This window comes from Siphateles boraxobius, unplaced genomic scaffold, assembly GCF_051911475.1.
Source record: "Siphateles boraxobius isolate OS27281-9 unplaced genomic scaffold, OSU_SipBor_1 14, whole genome shotgun sequence".
NCBI classification, from domain to species: Eukaryota; Metazoa; Chordata; class Actinopteri; order Cypriniformes; family Leuciscidae; genus Siphateles; species Siphateles boraxobius.
This window is the reverse complement of record NW_027508744.1, coordinates 49,166-75,269: the sequence shown is the minus strand read 5'-3', so window position 1 is coordinate 75,269 and position 26,104 is coordinate 49,166. Positions and strand designations below refer to the sequence as shown.

Sequence of the window (26,104 nt, the reverse complement as noted above, 5' to 3'; positions counted from 1 at the left end):
GTGATGATTTATGCCAGGGCTGTTAATTTGCTGTTAACAGGTAAAGTGTGACAAACACAATTTTATGTAGTGTGGTGTAATATTAATAATAATTCCAATGAGTTCTCATCTGCAAACATAAATCCATCATTATAAATGAAAAGAGATCTTGGACATCTGTCCTTTTCTGCTAAGAGTCTGGACTATACGAGTCACATTTCTGACATTAGGAGTTTCTATATCGCTTTTTTAAAGTAATTTCACAGTTTTCAACAAAGTGTGCAGCGCAATTGGAATTACCAGTTATAAAAATTGAGGGGAAAAATGAATGTGATGTTTTCAATATTACGTTGAACGGTTGCTGTGGTTACCAGTGAGTTACTCTGAATAAGGTTATTATCGAGTTTTCCATCAACAGCACGTTAAATCACACATAAACATAGAAAACATCACTTGATACTTGGATAATCCGTTGTCTTATTGAAAGATTATTAAACCCTGGTGTAAAATGACGCTTGTAAAAAAAAACACATGGTAGCCTACCGGTAGCCTACTTTTACTTTCATTTTCGCAACACAATATGTTCGATCAACTCTTCTAAACCGACGTTTGGCATTTTATATATTTATAGAATATTTTTTTTAAAATGCGCTGTAGCTATGTGAGTAGATTTATTTGAAGAGTCGAAACGCATTTGATTACTTTTTGTTATTTCACTATAACGGAAAAAACAGCGCTGTGCGCGAGAGAACTATATGTGGCGCATGAAAATGACTTCCTCAATAAGGTAAGTAGCTAAACATGAAATATTAAAGATTTAAAGTGCTTAATATGCTTTTTTTTACATCAATTATTCTCTTAATTGTCTTTGGACATAGACATATAGCCTAGACCCTATATTTTAAAATACGCTTTTAAACTTGTATGTCGGTCAAATGTTCGGTATAGGGAACATTACTAAAAACCAAAATTACTAGAAACCACAGTATTTCAACACTTTTCTCTTTAACATAGTGTTTAACTCTTCTTTGCTGTTTGTCTCAAATGTTATATCATTTTATGTGTAAATGAATGTCAATAACAAAGTATGCTGTTGTTACAAACTCATTAATGTTTTATTGAACATTTAATTAAAAACTAAACAAATAGGAAACATTTTATTTTAAAACAGTTGGAAAAGATCTTGAACAAATATCTGCATGTTAGTCAGATTCACAGATGTATTAAATGTGGGCTTACAGTAAACTGTCCATTTGTACAATATTTGAGGCTTCAGTCAGTGGAAGAACTCTAAACTCTATTGTTACAAACTTCCCAGTCTGTTCAGCCAAGATATTTCTGTTTTAAACACACACAGATGAAATACGGGCGCAAACATTACAGATCTGACTGAAGAAGAGAACCTGATGATACCAGTTCTGAAAATTCATGAACATGATTGAAAATCACATTAAATGTCGATAATACGCTTATTTCACGCAGCCGTTATTTTGAAATCGAAAGTGAGGCTCCGCTGGGAAGAAAACCGGAAGTGTCGCCTTTAATCATAGGAGATTAGAGAATGCGATGGCGTATTGTTGTGTTTAATGTAGAAAATAGTTAATCTAAAAATGTACATACATTTCTTTCATACTTTAGACTATATACAGTGAAAATCATTTATAATTTTTTTTTTCAGAAAGTAAAAAAATTAGCAAGAACGAACTATATCTACATATCCTATATTGGATATTAACATCCAATAGTGTAAATCGCGGCAGCAGCTTCAGGTTGGTAGTCCAAGGCATTGTTGTCTATCTGTACTTCCGGGGTTCTTCCCACCGGAGCCTCGCTTTCGATTTCAAAATAACGGCTGCGTGAAATAAGCGTATTATTGATTAGAAATCAGATTTGTTTTGTCTCCATAAACACACTGAAGAAAATGAGAAATTAAATGTATTGTGTTTGAGTGTGTGTGAACGAGTGTTTCTGATCTCTTACTCGAGCAGCTCCATGAAGACTGAATGAATCATGGACGACACACAAACATTCAGACATGGAGATGTTTCTCCAGGATTCAGGTACTTCAATCTTCATATGATCTTAATGTTATAGAAGACTCATTTTCTGCACATAACAGGGTGTTGTGGGTGTTTGCCAGGGTTGGTATAGTGATCTGGTGTCTCTATCATATTCTGGTTCCGGGATATACAGTAGTTGGAGACACTCAGGGTCTTTAAACACTGTCCAAAGACACACAGATACAGCAGACAGCTAGATGATATATGACAAAATCCCTGGACAGACTCATCACTCTTCAACATACTGTCTTAACATTAAACCTTCTCAGGTGGAATTTATTTTCATATATCAACCAAATTGATTCTTGTCTCTCTATTCTGTTGTCTGTATTCTATTAAAGTCGGTTTAAGGGTGACAGATCAATCTCACCGGTGTCCAGCTGTGTGTCCATGAAGAGTGACGCGTCTGGGGACAGATCAATCAACTTTAAGGGAAAACACACATCAGCTGATCTGAGGTACAACGTTTTTGTTTAGACAGACAGAGACCACAGACACACACAAATAATGCATTTATGGCAGAATTTAGCAAATATCCATTTATTATCAAAATACAGAAATGGGTGATGTCATTGTGTAATCATGTATAACTCAGTGACTCACACTATTATAAAGCGCTGCAATAGCAGGAGTCGAGCACAGGATCAGGTCTCCTCTCACAGCTGATCCAGAGCTTCAGTCCGGATGGACAGAGAAGCACCTTTGAAAAGTGCTGAGCTTGGTTAAGTAATTGCTGTCGTAATGTCAATCGAGACATTGTGGTGACTGAGTAAGACCTGGAAGCATCAGTGAATGGTGAGATATTTTGCTAAATAAAATTATCCTGTCAGAAGAATTGCGCGATAACTTTAAGAGAACGCCTGAAAACACTAGTGTGGACGGAGAGCATTTTTAAAAGAAAACACAGTTTTCAAATGTATCCGAATTAATGTAGACATAGCCTAAACCAAACCTTCTCAAACCTGTCCTGGCGACCTCACCACCAACATCTAACACCTGATTCAACTCATCAGCTCATTAGCAGAGATTGCAAAACTTGAATTGGGTGTTCAATAAAGGAAGACATACATATTATATTCTGTTTTTGTAAGGGAGAGAGCGCATGGATTTAATAGTAATAATAATATATTTTATTTATATTGTGCTTTTCTTATATGCAAAGTGCTACAACAAGTACAGTACAAAAGTAGATCCATTAAAAAAAAAAATGCAACAACAGGTAGAATACAAAACATCCAGTGTCTCCAACTAAGACACAAACACTATCTTAAAAAGATGGGGTTTTAACTGTTTCTTAAAACTACTTAATGTTGGGACATACTTAACAGTTAAAGGAAGTGCATTCCACAAGCTGGGGGCTGCCACAGAGAAGGCTCTTTCACCCATAGCTTTTAGTCTGCAAGAAGGCTGTTTAAGGAGAAGAGAGTTGGCGGAGCGGAGGGATCGAGAGGGCATATAGAGCGTAACTAAATCACATATATATATGATGGTGCAGTACAGCTTTATATGTTAAAATAAGAGTTTCAAAATCAATGCGGACATGGACCGGAAGCCAATGCAGGTTCATAAGCAGCCTAGAGATATGCTGACGAGCAGGAGTATGTGTAAGAACACGTGCAGCTGAGTTCTGTATGTGTTGCAGGCGCTTAGACTGAGGAACACCATGGCATACCTGTCCGACGTTAGATTTATTGTTTTCTAAAACAACAAACTGCGTACGATCAGTAAGGTAAGATTTAAACCACTCCAACACTGTACCGGAAATACCAAGCCAAGCCTCAAGTGTCTCAATCAGTTTAGAGTGACACAACGTGTCAAAGGCTGCACTCAAATCTAACAGCACCAAGATAGTAAGGGCACCAGAGTCAGCAGAGACGAGGAGATCGTTCATAACTCGGACCAAGGCAGTCTCGGCACTAAGTCCTGATCGAATCCCAGATTGAAAAGGTTCTAAAAGCTTGTTCAAGGACAAGTGAGAATGAAGTTGTGACACGACAACACGCTCCAGAACCTTCGCAAAAAAAGGAAGATTAGATATAGGCCTGTAGTTAGACAGATCAGGCACATCACACCCAGGCTTTTTAAGAACTTTAAAAAGCAGCAACCTTAAGGGCTTGGGGAACAAGTCCAGTAATAAGGGAAGTGTTAACAATGTTTAAATGAGAGGGCTGATAGATGACAGACACTCTTTGAGAACATGCGTTGGAATAGGATCCAGACTACAGGTAGTGGAATTCATCTTCATAATTAATTCAATAATTGTTTGTGTGATTCAATAATGAAGTATCTATGCAGTGTGTGAGTGTGTAGCCTACATGTTTTCCTATTCCGGTGGGGACTTAAACCTGAATGCACACAGACTCATGGGGACCTAAATTGAGGTACACAAGCTTAAAAATCATACAGAATGAGTATTTTAGAAAATGTAAAAATGCAGAAAGCTGTGTGTGTGATGGGTAGGTTTAGGGGTAGGGTTAGCCTACGGAGACAGAATATACAGTTTGTACAGTAAAAAAATCATTACATCCATGGAGAGTCCCCACAAAGATAGTGGACCAGAGAGTGTGTGTGTGTGTGTGTGTGTGCGTGCGTGCGTGCGTGCGTGCGTGCGTGCGTGCGTGCGTGCGTGCGTGCGTGCGTGTGTGTGTGTGTGTGTGTGTGTGTGTGTGTGTGTGTGTGTGTGTGTGTGTCGTGTCCGTGTATTCCCTACAAAAATATTTTTTGAATATTATTTTTGCTTGAAATGCCCATCCCTACAAAATACAAATGTCTTACTCAGACAACAGACAAGCATCATAGCATAAGAAAGAAAACATAAATAAATAAAGAAGTAAAATAGAGAAAGAAAAGAGTAGCTGCGGCACGAACACAAGCATGTAGTCGCAGTTGTTGTTGCTGTGACTTAGCGGTGTCTGACTAGTCGACACGTGGGGTGATGACATCATCATTTCACAAAATATACGGATTGGCTGTACACCTGAAAACGCAAAGATCCGTCTGGACGAAACCCCGATATGATACAAATTTTTAACGTGTACAACTAAACGCGTCTTGGTGTGGACAGGGCCTAAAAAAACAAAAGAAAAATATGGGCCCAGGACGCGAGGGGGCCCCAAATCAAGACTTCGGATTTTTTTTTTTATTACATACACACAAACAGTTTACCAATAATATTGTTGTAAAATAAAATTAAAATCTGTGAATTATATAAACTTAGAAGTGAACAAGCACATTCTCTTGTCACTTCAAAATACAAAAATAATAGTTTTCCACACAAAAAAGAACACGATGGATGGAAAGAAGCACCTGTAAGGAGCATAAAAAAAAGGAAGTTTCCCTTACGAATTGGTTACTTACAAATAAGAATAAACAGAATATTGGAGATGATTGTTGGTCACGGATGTGTCAAAGATCTAATTCAAGAAGTGCAAGTGGTCTTCTGTGGGAGCAAAACCGCAATTTAAAAATGTATCTTTATTAAAATGTAGAAACCTTGAATCATTATGGTAGTGTGTTTGTGTGGGCCGGGGCTCCATAGCCCTCAGCGTGAGTTTTTTAATGCAACCGTTTCCTAAGAACATTATTCTAGAATGTTTTTTTTTCCTAAGGGTTCAAATCAATCCCGTTTTGGGGGTGGAGGGGGGACGATTTTTTCTGTGTAAGACTTAAAACTGCAATGATAGATGGAAGGGAAGCAGGGACATAGGATATACTGTATGTGTGTATATATATAGAGTGTTGGGTCAGAGTCCACCTTTGTCGAGTCCGAGTCAAGTCCAAGTCCTTAACAATCGAATCCAAGTCCGAGTTCAAAGAGAGCCGAGTCGGACTTGAGTCCGAGTCCGAGTCGAGTCCGGCCGAGTCCACAAAGATTTAAATTATTTTAAATTGACCTTTCACAAAGACCCGCCCCTCTTAGTTACTGTTGCTACGTCCGACAAGCCGCTCCGCTCTCACTCCAATTGTTCTCACACAGTGAAAAGTATATTGCGGAGCAAAGAGGACACTGAATATGCGCCAACATACAAGACGGAGCAGCCTACTTTTGGTATGAAATAAAGTCTCATCTTTCACATTTTTATAATTATTATGAAATTCAAACAATAAATACTGTTTTGTGGTGCTTTAATGTGTAGGCCTCAGTTCAAGCAGCACATGAACTGATAATCTCTTGTAGTTATAGCACGAATTAAACATGAATGAAAATCAGAACTGCAAAAAGAAATCAATAAACACCATTTTTCAAGTTCAAGTCCACTGACTTTAATCTACTAACTGGTTTGGTTTGTTTTTCGGACAAAAATGGCAGGTATCTGCATTATGATTGGTCAGATCGCCTGTCAATCAAATTCCGGCGAAAGGTCTCAACACTGAGCTCTTAAATTAATATTTTAAACCTTAAAAAATGATTACAATGTATAGTCAAAGTCATATGTTTACCTATTGTACATCTTTCAGAATCTGCAAGGTAATGCTCAAGAATGCAACACGATGCAATAAGAGCCAGGGGTAAACTTTTGAGCAAATGGTGTTGTTTAAATTTTGTTTAATTTTTTTTTTACATACTAATATCTTTTTTAGCCTCTGAAGGGCAGGACTAAATTAGATGGTCCTCACTGCAGAACACGAAATCCAGGGGGACGAGTTGGGTCCAGATCCAACTCCTCCCACCTTACATATACCTAAACCTACCCATCTCCACCCCCTGATCCCTAAACCCACCCCTAATCCTAGCCATCTCCGCCCCCTGATCCCTAAACCCACCCCTAATCCTACCCATCTCCGCCCCCTAATCACTAAACCCACCCCTAATCCTACCCATCTCCGCCCCCTAATCACTAAACCCACCCCTAATCCTACCCATCTCCGCCCCCTAATCACTAAACCCACCCCTAATCCTACCCATCTCGGCCCCCTGATCCCTAAACCCACCCCTAATCCTAACCATCTCCGCCCCCTAATCACTAAACCCACCCCTAATCCTACCCATCTCCGCCCCCTGATCCCTAAACACACCCCTAATCCTAACCATCTCCGCCCCCTAATCACTAAACCCACCCCTAATCCTACCCATCTCCGCCCCCTTATCCCTAAACCCACCCCTAATCCTAACCATCTCCGCCCCCTAATCACTAAACCCACCCCTAATCCTACCCATCTCCGCCCCCTGATCCCTAAACCCACCCCTAATCCTACCCATCTCGGCCCCCTGATCCCTAAACCCACCCCTAATCCTAACCATCTCCGCCCCCTAATCACTAAACCCACCCCTAATCCTACCCATCTCCGCCCCCTGATCCCTAAACCCACCCCTAATCCTAACCATCTCCGCCCCCTAATCACTAAACCCACCCCTAATCCTACCCATCTCCGCCCCCTAATCACTAAACCCACCCCTAATCCTACCCATCTCCGCCCCCTAATCACTAAACCCACCCCTAATCCTACCCATCTCCGCCCCTTAGATCTGGATCCAACTCTGCCCCCTGGATCTCGTGTACTGCAATGAGGTGGTACTGTAATTTTTCAACAAAATAAGAACAATTTACATCCAGTTCCATCCTTAATGGACTTCTTGAGCATCACTAAATGTTTGCAGGGTTTGTAATAGTTGTATATGAGTCCCTCAGTTGTCACCAGTGCGAAAAGATGGATCTCACACTCATAGTCACTGCTAGTAAAGAGTCAAATATGCAGAAGATGCTGGAAAAGCAAAGAATGTGCTGGAGTTGGAGGATTTTTCCTTATGAACAACCATTACAAAGACAAAAAAACAAACAAAAAAAAACAGTTGTGGATCATTCAGGTAATGATACACAATATTACAATCAAGTAATTTGTCTTGTATTTTGTGTTTGTATTTTGTCATGTGGACTAGACTATTAAACATTTATTATCTGAAAAAGCTTTTTCAGTGCAGTAGCTACTAAATAGAAACAATGTTTTTATGATCTTTCTTATTAATAAATAAATAAAAATTACATTCTGGAGATTCGGAAAGGTGTATGTAAACTGTTTAAATGTAACAAGTGCACAGCCATGTGAGTGATTTTATTCAGAGTGAACACGGTGAATCTGACTGCAGTAGATGTGAAAGATATGAATAAAAATGATGTTAATTCAGCCAGCTCACATACCTGTATTTACTTCCTGTTTTCGGTCGAAGTCCACAGTAGTCGATTGTGCGCGCGATCATTGGTAAATAAGCAACAGTGGAGACTCAGACTGTCAGCTGTCAGCCGATGACGGTGCTGTGTGGTGTTCTGAGAATATCAGCTTAAATGGATAGTTCATCCGAATCAGATGTTGAACACACGCGCACACTCGACAATCGACTACTGTGGACTTCGACCGAAAATAGGAAGTAAATACAGGTATGTGAGCTGGCTGAATTAACATCACTTTTATTCATATCTTTCACATCTACTGCAGTCAGATTCACTGTGCTCACTCTGAATAAAATCACTCACATCGGCTGTGCACTTGTAATGACACATCAAGGATGTTAAGAGGCTAAAAGCAGGTTTAAAACTTGCCCCATTTAAGTCAACAGGGTGCAAATTTTAAAAAGAGGATAACACGGTGTAGGCAACACTGATTTTTGTCGTTGTTCTCTGTACTGACAGCACTCCAAATTTATAAAAAAATGAGCTCAATGTTAAAATTGACCGGAGTTCTCCTTTAACGTCAAATAATCTAAATGTTGACTTTCAAAAGTAGGCACGCCAAGAAGGCTGTTCGCTGTATGTTGGTTAATTTTTTGTGTGTGCCAGAAAGATGTTCAAGGAGATCGAGACGCCATAAAGCAGCGCATCATTATTTATTTTTCAAAGGCATGACATTTTGTAGTTATTTTGAATGTACACAAATAAAAATATACATTTTACTGTTTCGAATGATGTCATGTTACCTTTATGACTATAAATGCTGTAATGCTGTAAATGCTGTAAATGCTGTAAAATGCTGCTGTAACTTTAATCTGTAATTAGTATGTAAATAATATGTAAATATAGTTAGGATACTTTTTTATTTATCTAATTTACTGTTTGATAATTATTATACTTTTGCTGTTATTTTAGTTCCCTTTCGAGGGAACTCGCACTGCGTCGTTGAAAACGACTCTTTGGGGACGCGCCCTTAGCGTGCGTCTCTGAAGTATGAATTAAACTATTCCAATCCTGATTGGTGTTGCGTCATGACGTAACATGTGACAGCATAACCGGATGCATAAAAGCGACGCCGGCACACACACACACACTAGCTTTCACTCTTCAGCTAGCGCTCTCTGTTGTTCTGTTCTATTTGGTTTTGTTTGTCTGTCAGAGTGAAATATATATATATATATATATATATATATATATATATATAAATGGCGAGTGAACAGTTTAAACGGTGTGTGCACCCCTGCCCTCGCTAAATCACGGGTGGGGACACGCATCAGTTGTGTGCAAACTGCTTGGGAGCGCAGCACGCCCGGGCAGCTCTTGAGGGGGCTGCTTGCGGCGATTGTGAATCACTACCTATGAGAGTGCTGCGCTCCCGCCTGGCTGTGTTCGATGAAACTGGTCAGGCTCGCGTTCCCCACGGTTCTGGTCCCGCGTCTGTTGAGGCGGCGTGGCGATTAAGATCGTGGGGATCGCAAAGGGATCTTGCAGATGAGAATGAGACTGCTGCGGCACTTTCTCATTCTTCATCTGAAGATCCAGAGGCTCCTGTTTGTGGTGCAGAAGCCCGCGCTGCGGCTTCTTCTGCCCATGATCAGGGCCCGATGCTTGAGCTCTCTGCTTCCGAGGAAGTGGACTTGCTCAGCATCGAGGCGGATGATCGTGAACAAGTCTCGCCGGTTCACGGTCATGCGTATGAGGAGCTCATCGAGGTTGTGACTCGTGCTGTGGTCAGACTCAAAATCAGCTGGCCACATGATGAGCAGGGAACGCAAGTTAGAAGCAAATTAGATGAGCGTTTCCTGCAGCACAGGTCACAGCCTCAGCGCCGGGGTTTGCCTTTTTTCCCCGATCTCCACAATGAGATCTCGAGACAGATATCTCCAGACAGATAGATAGATAGATAGATAGATAGATAGATAGATAGATAGATGGATAGATAGATGGACTGTGTAGCACGCAGTTCGCTTTTTACATCGGCCGTGTGGTTTCCTGCCGTGTTTTGTTTTTGTGTTTTACACTGGCTGTGTGCATTAATGTTGTCATGTTTGTTGTGAGCACATGACTTGTCATGTTTGTTTCCTTGTGCCATGTGCTCTCCTGTCGATTGTCTAGCCCCGCTCATCTTGTTACCTGATTATTAGTTCATTTTACCCGCCTGTCCTCCCTTGTTACCTGCCTTGTTTGCTCCCTATTTATTCTTCTTGTGTTTACAGTTCTGTGCCAGATCGTCATCGTATGAACACCCTCTATGTTCCCTCTGTGTGGCTTCCCTCCCAGTCAAGCCAAGCTGTCAAGTCTGTCTCTCCCCTGAAGCGCGAATTAGCCTTTTAAATTTTAACCGACCATTGGGCTGTCTCATTCTTCAACGAGCAAGGATACGTGATTATAGCGTTTAATTTAGCCTACCTCAGCTAAATCAGATACATACAGTAATTATTCAAACACAATCTACAACTTCCTTGTCTAATGTGACATTTATCGGCCGGCTTTTGACTACACTCCCCTGTCTGCCATGTACAGATCCCAGGATGAATCTGAAATCGCCCCCTAAACCCTCATTTGGACAACCGTTGAGCGTACATCGGTTGTACACTCATTACTGTGGTGCAATGTGGGATTGAATGAGTGTTCACAATAACGTCCACTATGATTTTGGACACCACTACAAATGGCCGTCCCCTCTAATAGTGCCCTCTTTGAGGGTATAGGGGACGATTTCGGATTCAGCCCAGGTTTTGTTAATAAAATGTTCTGATCTGCCTTTGCTTTTTATGTTTTATTTATTATACTTAAAAGAAATTTGTATATTTAGTTTTTTTGTTTTTTTTCCACAAATGTATGACTTTTGGAAGTGCAATTTGTTTACCATATTCAGTTTTAGTTAAGTCAGTTAACTGACTAATATAGCATTTTTACTCTTAAAAGTGTACTCTTGCAGGCATTGTTTTATAATTAATCTATCCATGTAAAATTAACTATATACTGTATATTCTTGTCTGTATTCTATTGAAGTCGATTCCACGAGCTGAGATCACAAGCACCAGAGTCCAGCTGTGTGCCCATGAAGAGTGACCAGTCTATAGAAAACAAAAAATGTGAGAGACGACAAAAATCAGCTCATTTGAGGTACAACATTTCTGTCTAGACTCATCCTGATGCTAACTCACTGTATTGATCAGCTATCATAAATAATAGATAAAGTAAATAGTAACTAGCAACACTGAATCTTTAAACGAAAGTCTTAACTTTTTGTTAGTTGTAGTATTGTTAAAATTTCCATAACACTCATGCAGCAATGCTGTTGGTCTGATTATCAGGATGATTTTTAGGGGTTGTTATAAATATCGATTTTCTTATGCATTGATCTTCAGATTGTTCAAATGAAGAATGCAATTACAAAGATGGATCTTACCTCCGGGGTTCCTCGGGTCTAAAATGACCCAAAGCGTTCAAATAAAAAATTGTTAAAAATCGTAACTTAATCGGAATGGTCCGAAACCTGGGAAATTTATTGGTACTTGGTATATTAACATCCAAAAAAATTGGGGACAGGATTTGAAAAGTCTAAGTGGTCGTAAAAAAATAGTCACACTCAGGGTCTTCGGGTCTAAAATGACCCACCATAGGAAATGAATGGGAAATTGGCAAAAATATGAAAATACAGAGTTTTTTTGTGCATACAATCTACAAATCAGTCACGATGCATAAAAAAAGGACTCAACAGTGAAGGGGTGAATCTCTAAAACACCAAGAGTGCAAAACAGACAAAAAAGAAAAAAACACACACACACACTTATACACACAAAAACTCTAATCTGTAATTAGTAATTAGTATGTAAATAATATGTAAATATAGCTGGATACTTTTTTATTTCTCTAATTTACTGTTTGATGATTATTATACTTTTGCTGTTATTTTAGTTTTTTGTTTATCATTGCCGTTGCCAATTTTGAGTTACTGTTCATAGATTAGCCTATGTAAATAGTATGCACATAATAACCCTTCAAAGTCTAAGGGGTTTTAAGTCCGCCTGGCACTACGTTGATATTCTGGCTTCTGGAATGGTCAATTTTTATAGCAGAGTGAAGAGAGTCATATTTCTGGATTCTATAGACTCTCAGCTACAATGTGGATGCATTTACAATAAGCTTCTAGAGAGACTTGTATGTGTTCTGCTGTGATATATCATTAAGAAATACAAAAACTGAAGTTCCATTTTTTTGTTTTTATTATAGAAAAATATTAAACCATAAATAAATAAGGGATTTTACAACAAATTTTGACGTGTCAAAGGCTTTAGAATATTTTTTTTTTAAATGGGTGAAAATATATATAGAAAGAAATTAACTATTTAGATTTCTGTGACTGTAGTCACCATAAGTTTTTTTATTTTTAAACAGAAATTATAAGAAACTGTAAAGGGTACATAAATGTTAATTTTGAATTGAATATTCTGTCTCAATTTACCAAACACATCCAAAAAGAACCTCTAGATGTCACTGTGCACTGCATTTGCACATCAGTCCACACAGGAAGGGGGTGCACGTTCAGGGTCCTGGGTTGAGCAATGATGCAATCGGCTGTTCTGGGGCTGTTCTAAAACACACAGATTTTGTCAGTTTACATTCAAAAGTTGTACAGCCTTTATTACAATGTGGTAAATAAAGATTAGCTAATCATCATCATGTGTGTATTTTTACATCCAGGTCATAGAACTTCTAACTACAATAATCTTACTTTTATTACTGGAGCCTTCACCATTACGCACCGAGTATACAATGTCTAGTCATCCTCATTTATATAGCGCTTTTAACAATGTAGATTGTTTCAAAGCAGCTTTACAGAGATAAACATATAATTTAAGATAACAGAGATTGGTTTGGTTTTATAGTGGCTCTTGAAAAATGTTTTGTCCAGCTAAAGTTAGTTTTGATTGATTCACTTCCGTCTAAATGATCATTTGTTATTAAATTAGGGGCCGCTAAGACGACACCGTTCTCTCTAAACAGACTTTAAACGTGAACCTGTGATAGACACTGATGGCGTTCACATGCGCATTAAGAATTGATTCTATAGTTATGTGCGTTTGAATATATGTGCGCAGGTTTGTAATTCCTTACAAACCATGCCTAAACAAACTACTTGTCTTGTCTATAAATTTTGATGCAGAATTTTATTTTATCTTATCACTTTGGGTAGGTACGCGAACCGAAAAATTCCACAAGGCTTTATCTGTAGAGTGGTATAGGGATCCTCCATAGGGAGAGGCTAGTCGGCACTTCAGCACTGCATTGTCATCGGGTCCAGGTGAAAGTCCTTCGTCAGATCTGGAAACGGCCTGGATCCAGCAGGCTGCGGGAAAACCTCGGGATAAACAAAGACACTAAAATTAGCGTAGATGCCATTCTTCTTATGATGTAACATCAGGATTTATGGGAAGTGTTCCCAGTTCCGGCTGACCTAATCTATACAGCCTAATATTGAATTATAGAAGTCTATAGAGTGTTATGTGAATGCTAGGTCAAAGAGATGTGTTTTTAGTCTAGCTTTGAACTGACAGACTGTGTCTGCTTCGCGGACAATGCTAGGAAGATTGTTCCAAAGTTTTGGTGCTAAATAGGAAAAGGATCTACAGCCAGCAGTCGATTTAGATATTCTAGGTATTATCAACTGGCCAGAGTTTTGAGATCGCAATAGACGTGAAGGACTATAATGCGTTAAGAGCTCGCTCAAGTACTGGGGAGCTAAACCATTTAATGCTTTGTAAGTAATCAGTAATATTTTAAAATTTATACGATGTTTAATAGGGAGCCAATGCAGTGTTGACAGAACCGGGCTAATATGGTCGTACTTCCTGGTTCTGGTAAGAACTCTAGCGGCTGCGTTTTGAACTAGCTGTAGTTTGTTTATTAAGCGTGCAGGGCAACCACCCAGTAGAGCATTACAATAATCTAGCCTTGATGTCATGAACGCATGAACTAGTTGTTCCGCATTTGTCAATGAGAGCATATGACGTAATTTAGATATATTTTTAAGATGGAAAAATGCGGTTTTACAGACACTAGACACGTGACTTTCAAATGAAAGATTGGTATCAAAGAGCACACCCAGGTCCCTAACTGACGACGAAGACTTAACAGAGCAGCCATCAAGTGTGAGACGGTATTCTAGGTTATTACGTGTGGAAGTTTTTTGTCCGATAATTAGAATCTCTGTTTTTTCAGAATTTAGTAGTAGGAAATTACTAGTCAATTTATATCAGCTATGCATTCCGATAATTTTGTGAATTGGTGAGTTTCGTTAGGTTTGGAAGAAATATAGAGCTGAGTATCATCAGCATAACAGTGAAAGCTAATTCCATGTTTCCTAATGATATCTCCTAAAGGTAGCATGTACAGAGTGAACAGCAGCGGTCCTAGTACTGAGCCTTGTGGTACGCCATACTGAACTTGTGATCGATAAGACATCTCTTCATTTACTGCTACAAACTGATAGCGGTCAGATAAATATGATTTAAACCATGCTAATGCAATTCCACTAATGCCAACATAATTTTCTAGTCTATTTAAGAGAATGTTGTGGTCAATGGTGTCAAATGCAGCACTAAGATCAAGTAACACTAATAGAGAGATACAACCACGATTGGATGATAAGAGCAAATCATTTGTGACTCTAATGAGAGCAGTCTCAGTGCTATGGTGCGGTCTAAATCCTGACTGGAAATCCTCGCAGATACCATTTCTTTCAAGAAAGGAACACAGTTGTGAGGATACTGCCTTTTCTAGTATCTTTGACAGAAAAGGTAGATTTGAGATCGGCCTGTAATTGACTAATTCTGTAGGATCAAGTTGCGTTTTTTTAACAAGCGGTTTAATCATAGCCAGCTTAAAGGTTTTTGGTACGTATCCTAGAGACAAAGATGAATTAATGATGTTAAGAAGAGGATCTATGACTTCTGGAAGCATCTGTTTCAGTAGTTTAGTCGGTATAGGGTCTAACATACATGTTGTCGATTTAGATGAATTAACGAGTTTGCAAAATTCTTCCTCTCCTATGGCAACAAATGAATCAAATTTTACCTCAGGGAGACTATAATGCACTCTCTGATGTAATGCTGTAGTAGACGGTTGCATAGTTATAATTTTGTCCCTAATATTATCAATCTTATAAGTGAAGAAGTTCATAAAGTCATTACTGCTGTGTTTCTTGGAAACTTATGGGCTTGAAGCTTTCTTTTTCGTTAGTGTAGCCACTTTTTCAAATAAATACCTTGGATTATGTTTATTTTCTTTTAATAGGGTTGAAAAATAAGCAGATCTAGCAGCTTTTAAAGCCTCTCTGTAAGCAATCGAGCTCTCCTCCCATGAAATCCGAAATACCTCTAGTTTAGTTTTCTTTCAGTTTCGCTCCATTTTTCTGGCTGCTCTCTTAAGGGCCCGGGTGTTGTTAATAAAATGTTCTGATCTGCCTTTGCTTTTTATGTTTTATTTATTATACTTAAAAGAAATTTGTATTTTTTGTTTTGTTGTTTTTTTTCCACAAATGTATGACTTTTGGAAGTGCAATTTGTTTACCATATTCAGTTTTAGTTAAGTCAGTTAACTGACTAATATAGCATTTTTACTCTTAAAAGTGTACTCTTGCAGGCATTGTTTTATAATTAATCTATCCATGTAAAATTAACTATATACTGTATATTCTTGTCTGTATTCTATTGAAGTCGATTCCACGAGCTGAGATCACAAGCACCAGAGTCCAGCTGTGTGCCCATGAAGAGTGACCAGTCTATAGAAAACAAAAAATGTGAGAGACGACAAAAATCAGCTCATTTGAGGTACAACATTTCTGTCTAGACTCATCCTGATGCTAACTCACTGTATTGATCAGCTATCATAAATAATAGATAAAGTAAATAGTAACTAGCAACACTGAATCTTTAAACGAAAGTCTTAACTTTTTGTTAGTTGTAGTATTGTTAAAATTTCCATAACACTCATGCAGCAATGCTGTTGGTCTGATTATCAGGATGATTTTTAGAGGTGGTTATAAATATCGATTTTCTTATGCATTGATCTTCAGATTGTTCAAATGAAGAATGCAATTACAAAGATGGATCTTACCTCTGGGGTTCCTCGGGTCTAAAATGACCCAAAGCGTTCAAATAAAAAATTGTTAAAAATCGTAACTTAATCGGAATGGTGCGAAACCTGGTAAATTTATAGGTACTTGGTATATGAACATCCCAAAAAATTGGGGACAGGATTTGAAAAGTCTAAGTGGTCGTAAAAAAATAATCACACTCAGGGTCTTCGGGTCTAAAATGACCCGCCATAGGAAATGAATGGGAAATTGGCAAAAATATGAAAATACAGAGTTCCCTTTCGTTGTCACTCCGAGTTACGTCGGATGACGACGAATGGGGTTTCGCTTAGAAAGCCTATCAACTTCGAGTATTACAAAACGAGCCAATGGCAAAGAAATGCCATGGGTCTGCGGAATTTGCATGGCGTAACTCCGCCCCACCTCATGGGTATAAAAGGAGGAAGCCGGCAGCAAGCAGATATGTTTTCGCTTCGGAGCCAAGTGTATTCTTCTCTCCACAAGCCATCTCTGAATTGTCAGCTTTACAAACGAGTACCTCGAGTGTTGGTGTGACGGCGATCTACGGCGAGAGCGTGCCTCCTGCTGATCTGTTGCAGTGGTCTGCCAGTTGGTGCGTTTCTCCCCGGGTGCTTCAACACCTGAGTTTTCTCTCACTAAAAGAGCTTACATGTGGCACGTCTTTTTAAAGATGTCTCGCCCGTGTACTTCTGGTTGCGGCAGATTGGTATCGGACTCTGATGGGCACGAGCGTTGCATAGTATGTCTGGGCATTGATCATGCTAGAGCAGCGCTCGTGGATGACTCATGTTCTCTCTGTGGGAACATGACCATCGCGTCATTACGGTCGAGACTCAGTGAACTCGCAAGAGTGAGAGTCCCCTCATCCACCCCCCGTCCTCGGCTGGTGGCCAGGGTGACCTGAGGGTTACGGTCTGGAACAAGGCGCCGACTATGTGTCCGCGACCCCAGCCCCCCTCTTCAAAGACGGTGCCCGCTAGTGAACTGCTGATTCCCGCGGGTCTACCCTCTGGTGGCCCGCGTGTTTCAGTAGAAGCTACAGAGGAAGATGCCATGTCTGTTGCAGCATCACTAGGCGGGTTTGACTCTTCTGGAAGTGAGGGCTCGTCACAGCTGCCACCTTCCGGTGTGCATACGGCTGTGCTCGAGTCTGATCCGGAGATGACGGCCATGCTTTCCCGGGCAGCCGCGAGCATCGGACTTGAGTGGAGGCCTCCACCCTGTCCTGAGCGCTCGCGGCTGGACGATTGGTTTTTGGGTAAGGCCGCCGACCCTCGTCCTCGGCAAACCCCAATACCTTTCTTCCCGGATGTGCATGATGAGATCTCGAAGTCCTGGAAGACCCCCCTGTCTTCTCGGGACCGCTCGCTGGTCTCATCCGCCTTTCCTCCCCTCGATGAGGCAGCTGCCCGTGGGTACACTGGGCTTCCCCCGGTTGAGCGCTCTGTTGCCATGCAACTATGTCCTCAGAGTGCTTCTTCTCGGGGCGAGCCTAATCACCCATCCAAAGCCTGTAGATTTTCGTCGACCCTGGTGGCGAAGTCTTACAGAGCGGCGGGACAGGCGGCTGCTTCACTGACTGCATGCTATGGCCACTCTGCAGGTCTACCAGGCCCAGATGCTCAGAGACATGCACGAGGGTAGGACAAATCAGGGCTCTTTGATGAGCTGCGCGCCGCGACCGACCTTGCTCTCCGGGCGACGAAGGTTACCGCGCGCTCCCTGGGTTTGGTGATGTCCACAGCTGTGGTCCAGGAGCGACATCTGTGGCTGAACCTGGCTGACATGCGGGACGCCGAGCGGACCCGTCTGCTTAACGCCCCCTTGTCCCAGGCCGGCCTCTTCGGCGGTGCAGTTGAAGACTTTGCCCAACAGTTCTCAACTGCCCAGAAACAGACCGAGGCCATCAGACACATTCTGCCCCGCCGGCCCGCTGCTGCCTCCACCTTGCCGGCCGGGCAGACGCCTCGACCTGTTTCCCGCCGAGGGCGCCCTCCTGCGGCTCCCGCCCCTCCCGCCCCTCCCGCCCGGACCACGCAGCAGCCTCCACCCAGGGCCGGTCGAGGATCTCTTTTCTCGGTATGGACATCGACTCGGTCGCCATGTCCGCGCAGCTTACGAGCGAGCGCGCGCAGTCACTGCTGACTTGCCTGAGACAATTCGAGGGCAAGAGTGCGGTTCCACTGAAACTCCTTCAGAGGCTCCTGGGGCATATGGCATCTGCAGCCGCGGTCACGCCGCTCGGATTGCTTCATATGAGACCGCTTCAGCTTTGGCTTCGCGACCGAGTCCCCAGGTGGGCGCATGACAACAGGAGATGCTCCGAGTACCAGTTACTCCGACCTGCCATCAGTTCTTCACCCCCTGGGCGAACCTCGGTTTTCTCAGGGCGGGTGTCCCCCTGGCACGAGCTTCCCGGCATGTTGTTGTCTCAACAGATGCCTCCACCACGGGCTGGGGCGCCATGTGCAATGGACATGCTGCTGCGGGCTCCTGGACAGGACCCCAGCGGCTGTGGCATGTCAATTGCCTCGAGTTGTTGGCAGTACGCCTTGCCCTGCACCCCTTCCGGGCGTTGCTCAGGGGTCAACACGTACTAGTCCGTTCAGACAATACCGCCACTGTAGCGTACATCAACCATCAAGGTGGTCTACGCTCCCGCCGTATGTCTCAACTTGCTCGCCACCTCCTCCTATGGAGTCAGAAGCATCTGAGGTCGCTTCGAGCCATCTTCATTCCCGGAGCGCTGAACTGTGCAGCCGACGAGCTCTCACGGCTTCAGCCCCTCCCTGGAGAATGGCGACTCCATCCCCAGTCGGTTCAGCTGATTTGGGACCAGTTCGGGGACGCGCAGATAGATCTGTTTGCCTCTCACGACTCGACCCGTGGCGCCCAGTTTTATTCCCTGACCGAGGGTACGCTCGGCACGGATGCTCTGGCGCACAGCTGGCCGCAGGGCCGCAAGTATGCGTTTCCCCCAGTGAGCCTTCTTGCGCACACTTTGCGCAAGGTCAGGGAGGACGAGGAGCAGGTCATTCTGGTTGCCCCTTACTGGCCCAACCGGACCTGGTTCCCCGAACTAGTACTCCTCGCGACAGCACCTCCCTGGCCAATCCCTCTGAGGAAGAACCTTCTTTCTCAGGGACGGGGCACCCTATGGCACCCTCGTCCCGATCTTTGGAACCTCCACGTGTGGCTCCTGGATGGGACGAGGCAGGTTTGAGTACCCTACCACCAGCGGTGGTGGCTACCATCACTTCCGCTAGAGCGTCGTCCACGAGACACGTCTATGCGTTGAAGTGGAATCCTTCGTCAACTGGTGCTCTTCTCACCGGGAAGACCCCCGGAGATGCTCGATCAGCGTTGTGCTTTCCTTCCTTCAACAGGGGCTGGAGCGAAGGCTGTCTCCCTCCACCCTGAAGGTCTATGTTGCCGCCATTGCAGCACATCATGACCTCATCGAAGGTAAGTCGGTGGGGAAGCACGACCTGGTCATCAGGTTCCTGAGAGGAGCAAGGAGACTAAATCCTCCTCGTCCTCCTCTCGTTCCCTCTTGGGACCTCTCAGTGGTTCTAACTGCCCTGAAGAGTGCTCCCTTTGAGCCCCTGCAATCAGTCGAGCTTAAGTTCCTGTCTATGAAGACAGCGCTCCTGGTTGCACTGGCCTCCATCAAGAGGGGTGGGGACCTGCACGCATTCTCCGTTGACGAAGCGTGCCTGGAATTTGGGCCGGCTTCCTCTCACGTGATCCTGAGACCCCGGCCTGGATACGTGCCCAAGGTTCCTACCACTCCCTTTCGGGACCAGGTGGTGAACCTGCAAGCGCTGCCCTCGGAGGATGCAGACCCAGCCTTGGCACTGCTCTGTCCAGTACGCGCTCTCCGCGCCTATGTAGACAGAACGCAGTGTTTCAGGACCTCAGACCAGCTCTTTGTCTGTTATGGTGGGAAGCTGAAGGGAAAGGCTCTCTCCAAGCAAAGGTTGTCTCACTGGATAGTGGACACCATTGCTTTGGCTTACCAGCAGCAAGGTCGACCGTGCCCCCTTGGTGTGACTGCCCACTCCACCCGGAGCGTGGCGTCCTCTTGGGCTCTAGCGCATGGCGCCTCGCTAACAGACATCTGCAGAGCTGCAGGCTGGGCGACACCTAACACATTCGCCAGATTCTATAATCTCCGAGTGGAGCCTGTGTCCTCTCGTGTACTCGCTTCAACCAGCTAGTACCGGACCCGCTCAGGTGTCTTCGCTTGCTCGCCATTCCACTCCACGGACTGGATACGTGCGATATTTTCCTCAGGTGAGCTTTCCCGAAAGCCCTGAGCTCCTCCAGCACTCCTGACGTCGGCGCCAGTGTCTATTGCCTGTGCGTCGGCTAGGTGCCTCCCGTGTGCACGGTCCCTCCTCTGAGCGACCCCCACATGTGTATTTCCACTGTAAGCCTCTCTGAGCATGTGTCTTTCCCTTGGCAAGCCACCTTGCCACCCCTGGGGTTGAAATATTCCACCTGCGGCTGGACACCCCAGTGTTTTCCATATGCTTCCTTCGGGTCATATGTGTATTCTCTAAGTCCCCCCCCTCTGGGTTGGCATTAATTGCATACTTCCCCTAAGCTTGGGATATGCTTCCCAGTGTACCTTGGTATTCCTGTGATAAATGGAGTCCTTTGTCCAGGCTGACAGGGATCTCGATTTACGCAGGGCACTGGAAGACAGCTGAGAAGGTGGCGTGATTAGACTGGTAACCCCATTCGTCGTCATCCGACGTAACTCGGAGTGACAACGAAAGGGAACGTCTACGGTTACGTATGTAACCCTCGTTCCCTGAGTACGTCTGCCTGCCACTTTCCGCTGTACCGCGGGGATCGCCTGAGCTCAGTCTTGGCTACGTAACGGTAGATGTTTTTTTTGTGCATACAATCTACAAATCAGTCACGATGCATAAAAAAAGGACTCAACAGTGAAGGGGTGAATCTCTAAAACACCAAGAGTGCAAAACAGACAAAAAAGAAAAAAACACACACACACACACTTATACACACAAAAACTCTAATCTGTAATTAGTAATTAGTATGTAAATAATATTTAAATATAGCTGGATACTTTTTTATTTCTCTAATTTACTGTTTGATGATTATTATACTTTTGCTGTTATTTTAGTTTTTTGTTTATCATTGCCGTTGCCAATTTTGAGTTACTGTTCATAGATTAGCCTATGTAAATAGTATGCACATAATAACCCTTCAAAGTCTAAGGGGTTTTAAGTCCGCCTGGCACTACGTTGATATTCTGGCTTCTGGAATGGTCAATTTTTATAGCAGAGTGAAGAGAGTCATATTTCTGGATTCTATAGACTCTCAGCTACAATGTGGATGCATTTACAATACACTTCTAGAGAGACTTGTATGTGTTCTGCTGTGATATATCATTAAGAAATACAAAAACTGAAGTTCCATTTTTTTGTTTTTATTATAGAAAAATATTAAACCATAAATAAATAAGGGATTTTACAACAAATTTTGATGTGTCAAAGGCTTTAGAATAATTTTTTTTAAATGGGTGAAAATATATATAGAAAGAAATTAACTATTTAGATTTCTGTGACTGTAGTCACCATAAGGTTTTTTTTTTAAACAGAAATTATAAGAAACTGTAAAGGGTACATAAATGTTAATTTTGAATTGAATATTCTTTCTCAATTTACCAAACACATCCAAAAAGAACCTCTAGATGTCACTGTGCACTGCATTTGCACATCAGTCCACACAGGAAGGGGGTGCACGTTCAGGGTCCTGGGTTGAGCAATGATGCAATCGGCTGTTCTGGGGCTGTTCTAAAACACACAGATTTTGTCAGTTTACATTCAAAAGTTGTACAGCCTTTATTACAATGTGGTAAATAAAGATTAGCTATTCATCATCATGTGTGTATTTTTACATCCAGGTCATAGAACTTCTAACTACAATAATCTTACTATTATTACTGGAGCCTTCACCATTACGCACCGAGTATACAATGTCTAGTCATCCTCATTTATATAGCGCTTTTAACAATGTAGATTGTTTGAAAGCAGCTTTACAGAGATAAACATATAATTTAAGATAACAGAGATTGGTTTGGTTTTATAGTGGTTCTTGAAAAATGTTTTTTCCAGCTAAAGTTAGTTTTGATTGATTCACTTCCGTCTAAATGATCATTTGTTATTAAATTAGGGGCCGCTAAGACGACACCGTTCTCTCTAAACAGACTTTAAACGTGAACCTGTGATAGACGCTGATGGCGTTCACATGCGCATTAAGAATTGATTCTATAGTTATGTGCGTTTGAATATATGTGCGCAGGTTTGTAATTCCTTACAAACCATGCCTAAACAAACTACTTGTCTTGTCTTTAAATTTTGATGCAGAATTTTATTTTATCTTATCACTTTGGGTAGGTACGCGAACCGAAAAATTCCACAAGGCTTTATCTGTAGAGTGGTATAGGGATCCTCCATAGGGAGAGGCTAGTTGGCACTTCAGCACTGCATTGTCATCGGGTCCAGGTGAAAGTCCTTCGTCAGATCTGGAAACGGCCTGGATCCAGCAGGCTGCGGGAAAACCTCGGGATAAACAAAGACACTAAAATTAGCGTAGATGCCATTCTTCTTATGATGTAACGAGTACATCAGGATTTAAGGGAAGTGTTCCCAGTTCCGGCTGACCTAATCTATACAGCCTAATATTGAATTATAGAAGTCTATAGAGTGTTATGTGAATGCTAGGTCAAAGAGATGTGTTTTTAGTCTAGCTTTGAACTGACAGACTGTGTCTGCTTCCCGGACAATGCTAGGAAGATTGTTCCAAAGTTTTGGTGCTAAATAGGAAAAGGATCTACCGCCAGGAGTCGATTTAGATATTCTAGGTATTATCAACTGGCCAGAGTTTTGATATCGCAATAGACGTGAAGGACTATAATGCGTTAAGAGCTCGCTCAAGTATTGGGGAGCTAAACCATTTAGTGCTTTGTAAGTAATCAGCAATATTTTAAAATGTATACGATGTTTAATAGGGAGCCAATGCAGTGTTGACAGAACCGGGCTAATATGTTCGTACTTCCTGGTTCTGGTAAGAACTCTAGCGGCTGCGTTTTGAACTAGCTGTAGTTTGTTTATTAAGCGTGCAGGGCAACCACCCAGTAGAGCATTACAATAATCTAGCCTTGATGTCATGAACGCATGAACTAGTTGTTCCGCATTTGTCAATGAGAGCATATGACGTAATTTAGATATATTTTTAAGATGGAAAAATGCGGTTTTACAGACACTAGACACGTGACTTTCAAATGAAAGATTGGTATCAAAGAGCACACCCAGGTTCCTAACTGACGACGAAGACTTAACAGAGCAGCCATCAAGTGTTAGACGGTATTCTAGGTTATTACGTGTGGACGTTTTTTGACCAATAATTAGAATCTCTGTTTTTTCAGAATTTAGTAGTAGGAAATTACTAGTCATCCAATTTTTGATATCAACTATGCATTCCGATAATTTTGTGAATTGGTGAGTTTCGTTAGGTTTGGAAGAAATATAGAGCTGAGTATCATCAGCATAACAGTGAAAGCTAATGCCATGTTTCCTAATGATATCTCCTAAAGGTAGCATGTACAGAGTGAACAGCAGCGGTCCTAGTACTGAGCCTTGTGGTACGCCATACTGAACTTGTGATCGATAAGACATCTCTTCATTTACTGCTACAAACTGATAGCGGTCAGATAAATATGATTTAAACCATGCTAATGCAATTCCACTAATGCCAACATAATTTTCTAGTCTATTTAAGAGAATGTTGTGGTCAGTGGTGTCAAATGCAGCACTAAGATCAAGTAACACTAATAGAGAGATACAACCACGATCGGATGATAAGAGCAAATCATTTGTGACTCTAATGAGAGCAGTCTCAGTACTATGGTGCGGTCTAAATCCTGACTGGAAATCCTCGCAGATACCATTTCTTTCAAGAAAGGAACACAGTTGTGAGGATACTGCCTTTTCTAGTATCTTTGACAGAAAAGGTAGATTTGAGATCGGCCTGTTATTGACTAATTCTGTAGGATCAAGTTGCGTTTTTTTAACAAGCGGTTTAATCATAGCCAGCGTAAAGGTTTTTGTTACGTATCCTAGAGACAAAGATGAATTAATGATGTTAAGAAGAGGATCTATGACTTCTGGAAGCATCTGTTTCAGTAGTTTAGTCGGTATAGGGTCTAACATACATGATGCCGATTTAGATGAATTAACGAGTTTGCAAAATTCTTTTCGTTAGTGTAGCCACTTTTTCAAATAAATACCTTGGATTATGTTTATTTTCTTTTAATAGGGTTGAAAAATAAGCAGATCTAGCAGCTTTTAAAGCCTCTCTGTACGCAATCGAGCTCTCCTTCCATGAAATCCGAAATACCTCTAGTTTAGTTTTCTTCCAGTTTCGCTCCATTTTTCTGGCTGCTCTCTTATGCTCTCTTAAGGGCCCGGGTGTGCTCGTTGTACCACGGCGTTGGAGAATATTCTTTAATCTTCTTTAAGCGCAACGGAGCAACTGTGTCTAAAGTGCTGGAAAGGAGAGAGTTAAAGGTTTCTGTTGCAATATCAAGTTCTTCTAAGATATCTGGGATGCTGAGACGATGAAACTGATTAGGAAGATTATTGATAAAGCAATCTTTAGTGGCAGAAGTGCAGAGGTGGAAAGTAACGAATTACATTTACTCGCGTTACGTAATTGAGTAGTTTTTTTGTGTACTTCTACTTTTTAAAGTAGTTTTTAAAATCTGTACCTTTACTTTTACTTAAGTACGTTTTCTTTTAAGTATTGTACTTCGCTACATTTGAAATCATATCCGTTACTGAGTAAAAAATAATAATACAAGGGGGGAAAAAAAAAAAATCACACACTCCGGAAACTACTGAATTGATTGAAGGGCGGGAGAACAAACGCGCAAAAAAGGTGACGCAGACCCAGCTGAAGCTGAAAGCTAAGCGCCAAGCGAATTATGGCCAGTATGAAAAGTAGAAAAAAAGCGTGGTTGTCCTCGAGGATAGATATCCAATTTGCAAAAAATGTGGACACAAAGTGGCTGCAAAAAGAGGATACAGGACACCATCCCTCCTGCAGATAAAGGTATGTCCCGATTTACGTGATGCAAAGGGAATCCCGGAATCCAGTCATGAAAATGGAATTCACTTAATGCAGATGTCACGTAAAACATGCAAAATAATGGATGGATGAATACATGGAAAGTAGAACTGTGCAATAAATCCAATCGCGACATGGTCTGTGGATATTTAAGCTAAGCACAAAAATACTGCAAGTAAATATATAACCCTATTTGTTCTGCTGAGCTGCGTTTGTCTACTACATATGTATGAAATACATATGTACATTGTACATTACATTGTATGAAAACATGTAAACTGAACATAAGGCAGTTTTTGCATTAACTTTACTCTAATTTGTTATTGAAATATAATAATTTACACAGTTGCTGTCATTTTCATTAATATATATTTTAAACGTACTTTAAATAATCAAGATATAATTAACAGGTTAAGTAAAATATAATATATAGGATAATATTCTGCATTTATTTAGTGCAAGAGTTAATTTCTCTAGGAACCAACAAGTTGTGGACACTTAATCACTAGCCTGCTGAGGTAAATATAATGCTAGTGACAAGCTATGCAGTTTTATTGACGTCTTTGCGCTGATGAAACACTGATTGAGCGATTACACGAGTTATGATGCCTTTT

At 41.7% G+C, this 26,104-nt stretch overlaps 1 protein-coding gene across 2 annotated transcripts in view; it reads left to right on the top strand.

Moving 5' to 3' along the window:
- The first annotated feature begins 510 nt into the window (after positions 1–510).
- Positions 511–26,104, top strand: part of LOC143738169 (NLR family CARD domain-containing protein 3-like) — a 58,910-nt gene continuing 33,316 nt past the window's right edge. The window contains exons 1-5 of one of the 2 annotated variants that reach the window (XM_077230156.1): positions 511–766; positions 1,968–2,039; positions 2,381–2,497; positions 11,219–11,332; positions 15,928–16,041. In XM_077230156.1, the coding sequence (XP_077086271.1) occupies positions 1,990–2,039; positions 2,381–2,497; positions 11,219–11,332; positions 15,928–16,041 (395 nt within the window). In that variant the 5' untranslated portion in view covers positions 511–766; positions 1,968–1,989. Of the gene's footprint in view, positions 767–1,525; positions 1,749–1,967; positions 2,040–2,380; positions 2,498–11,218; positions 11,333–15,927; positions 16,042–26,104 lie in introns of those variants that run through there. The other variant, XM_077230157.1, reaches the window with a different exon arrangement.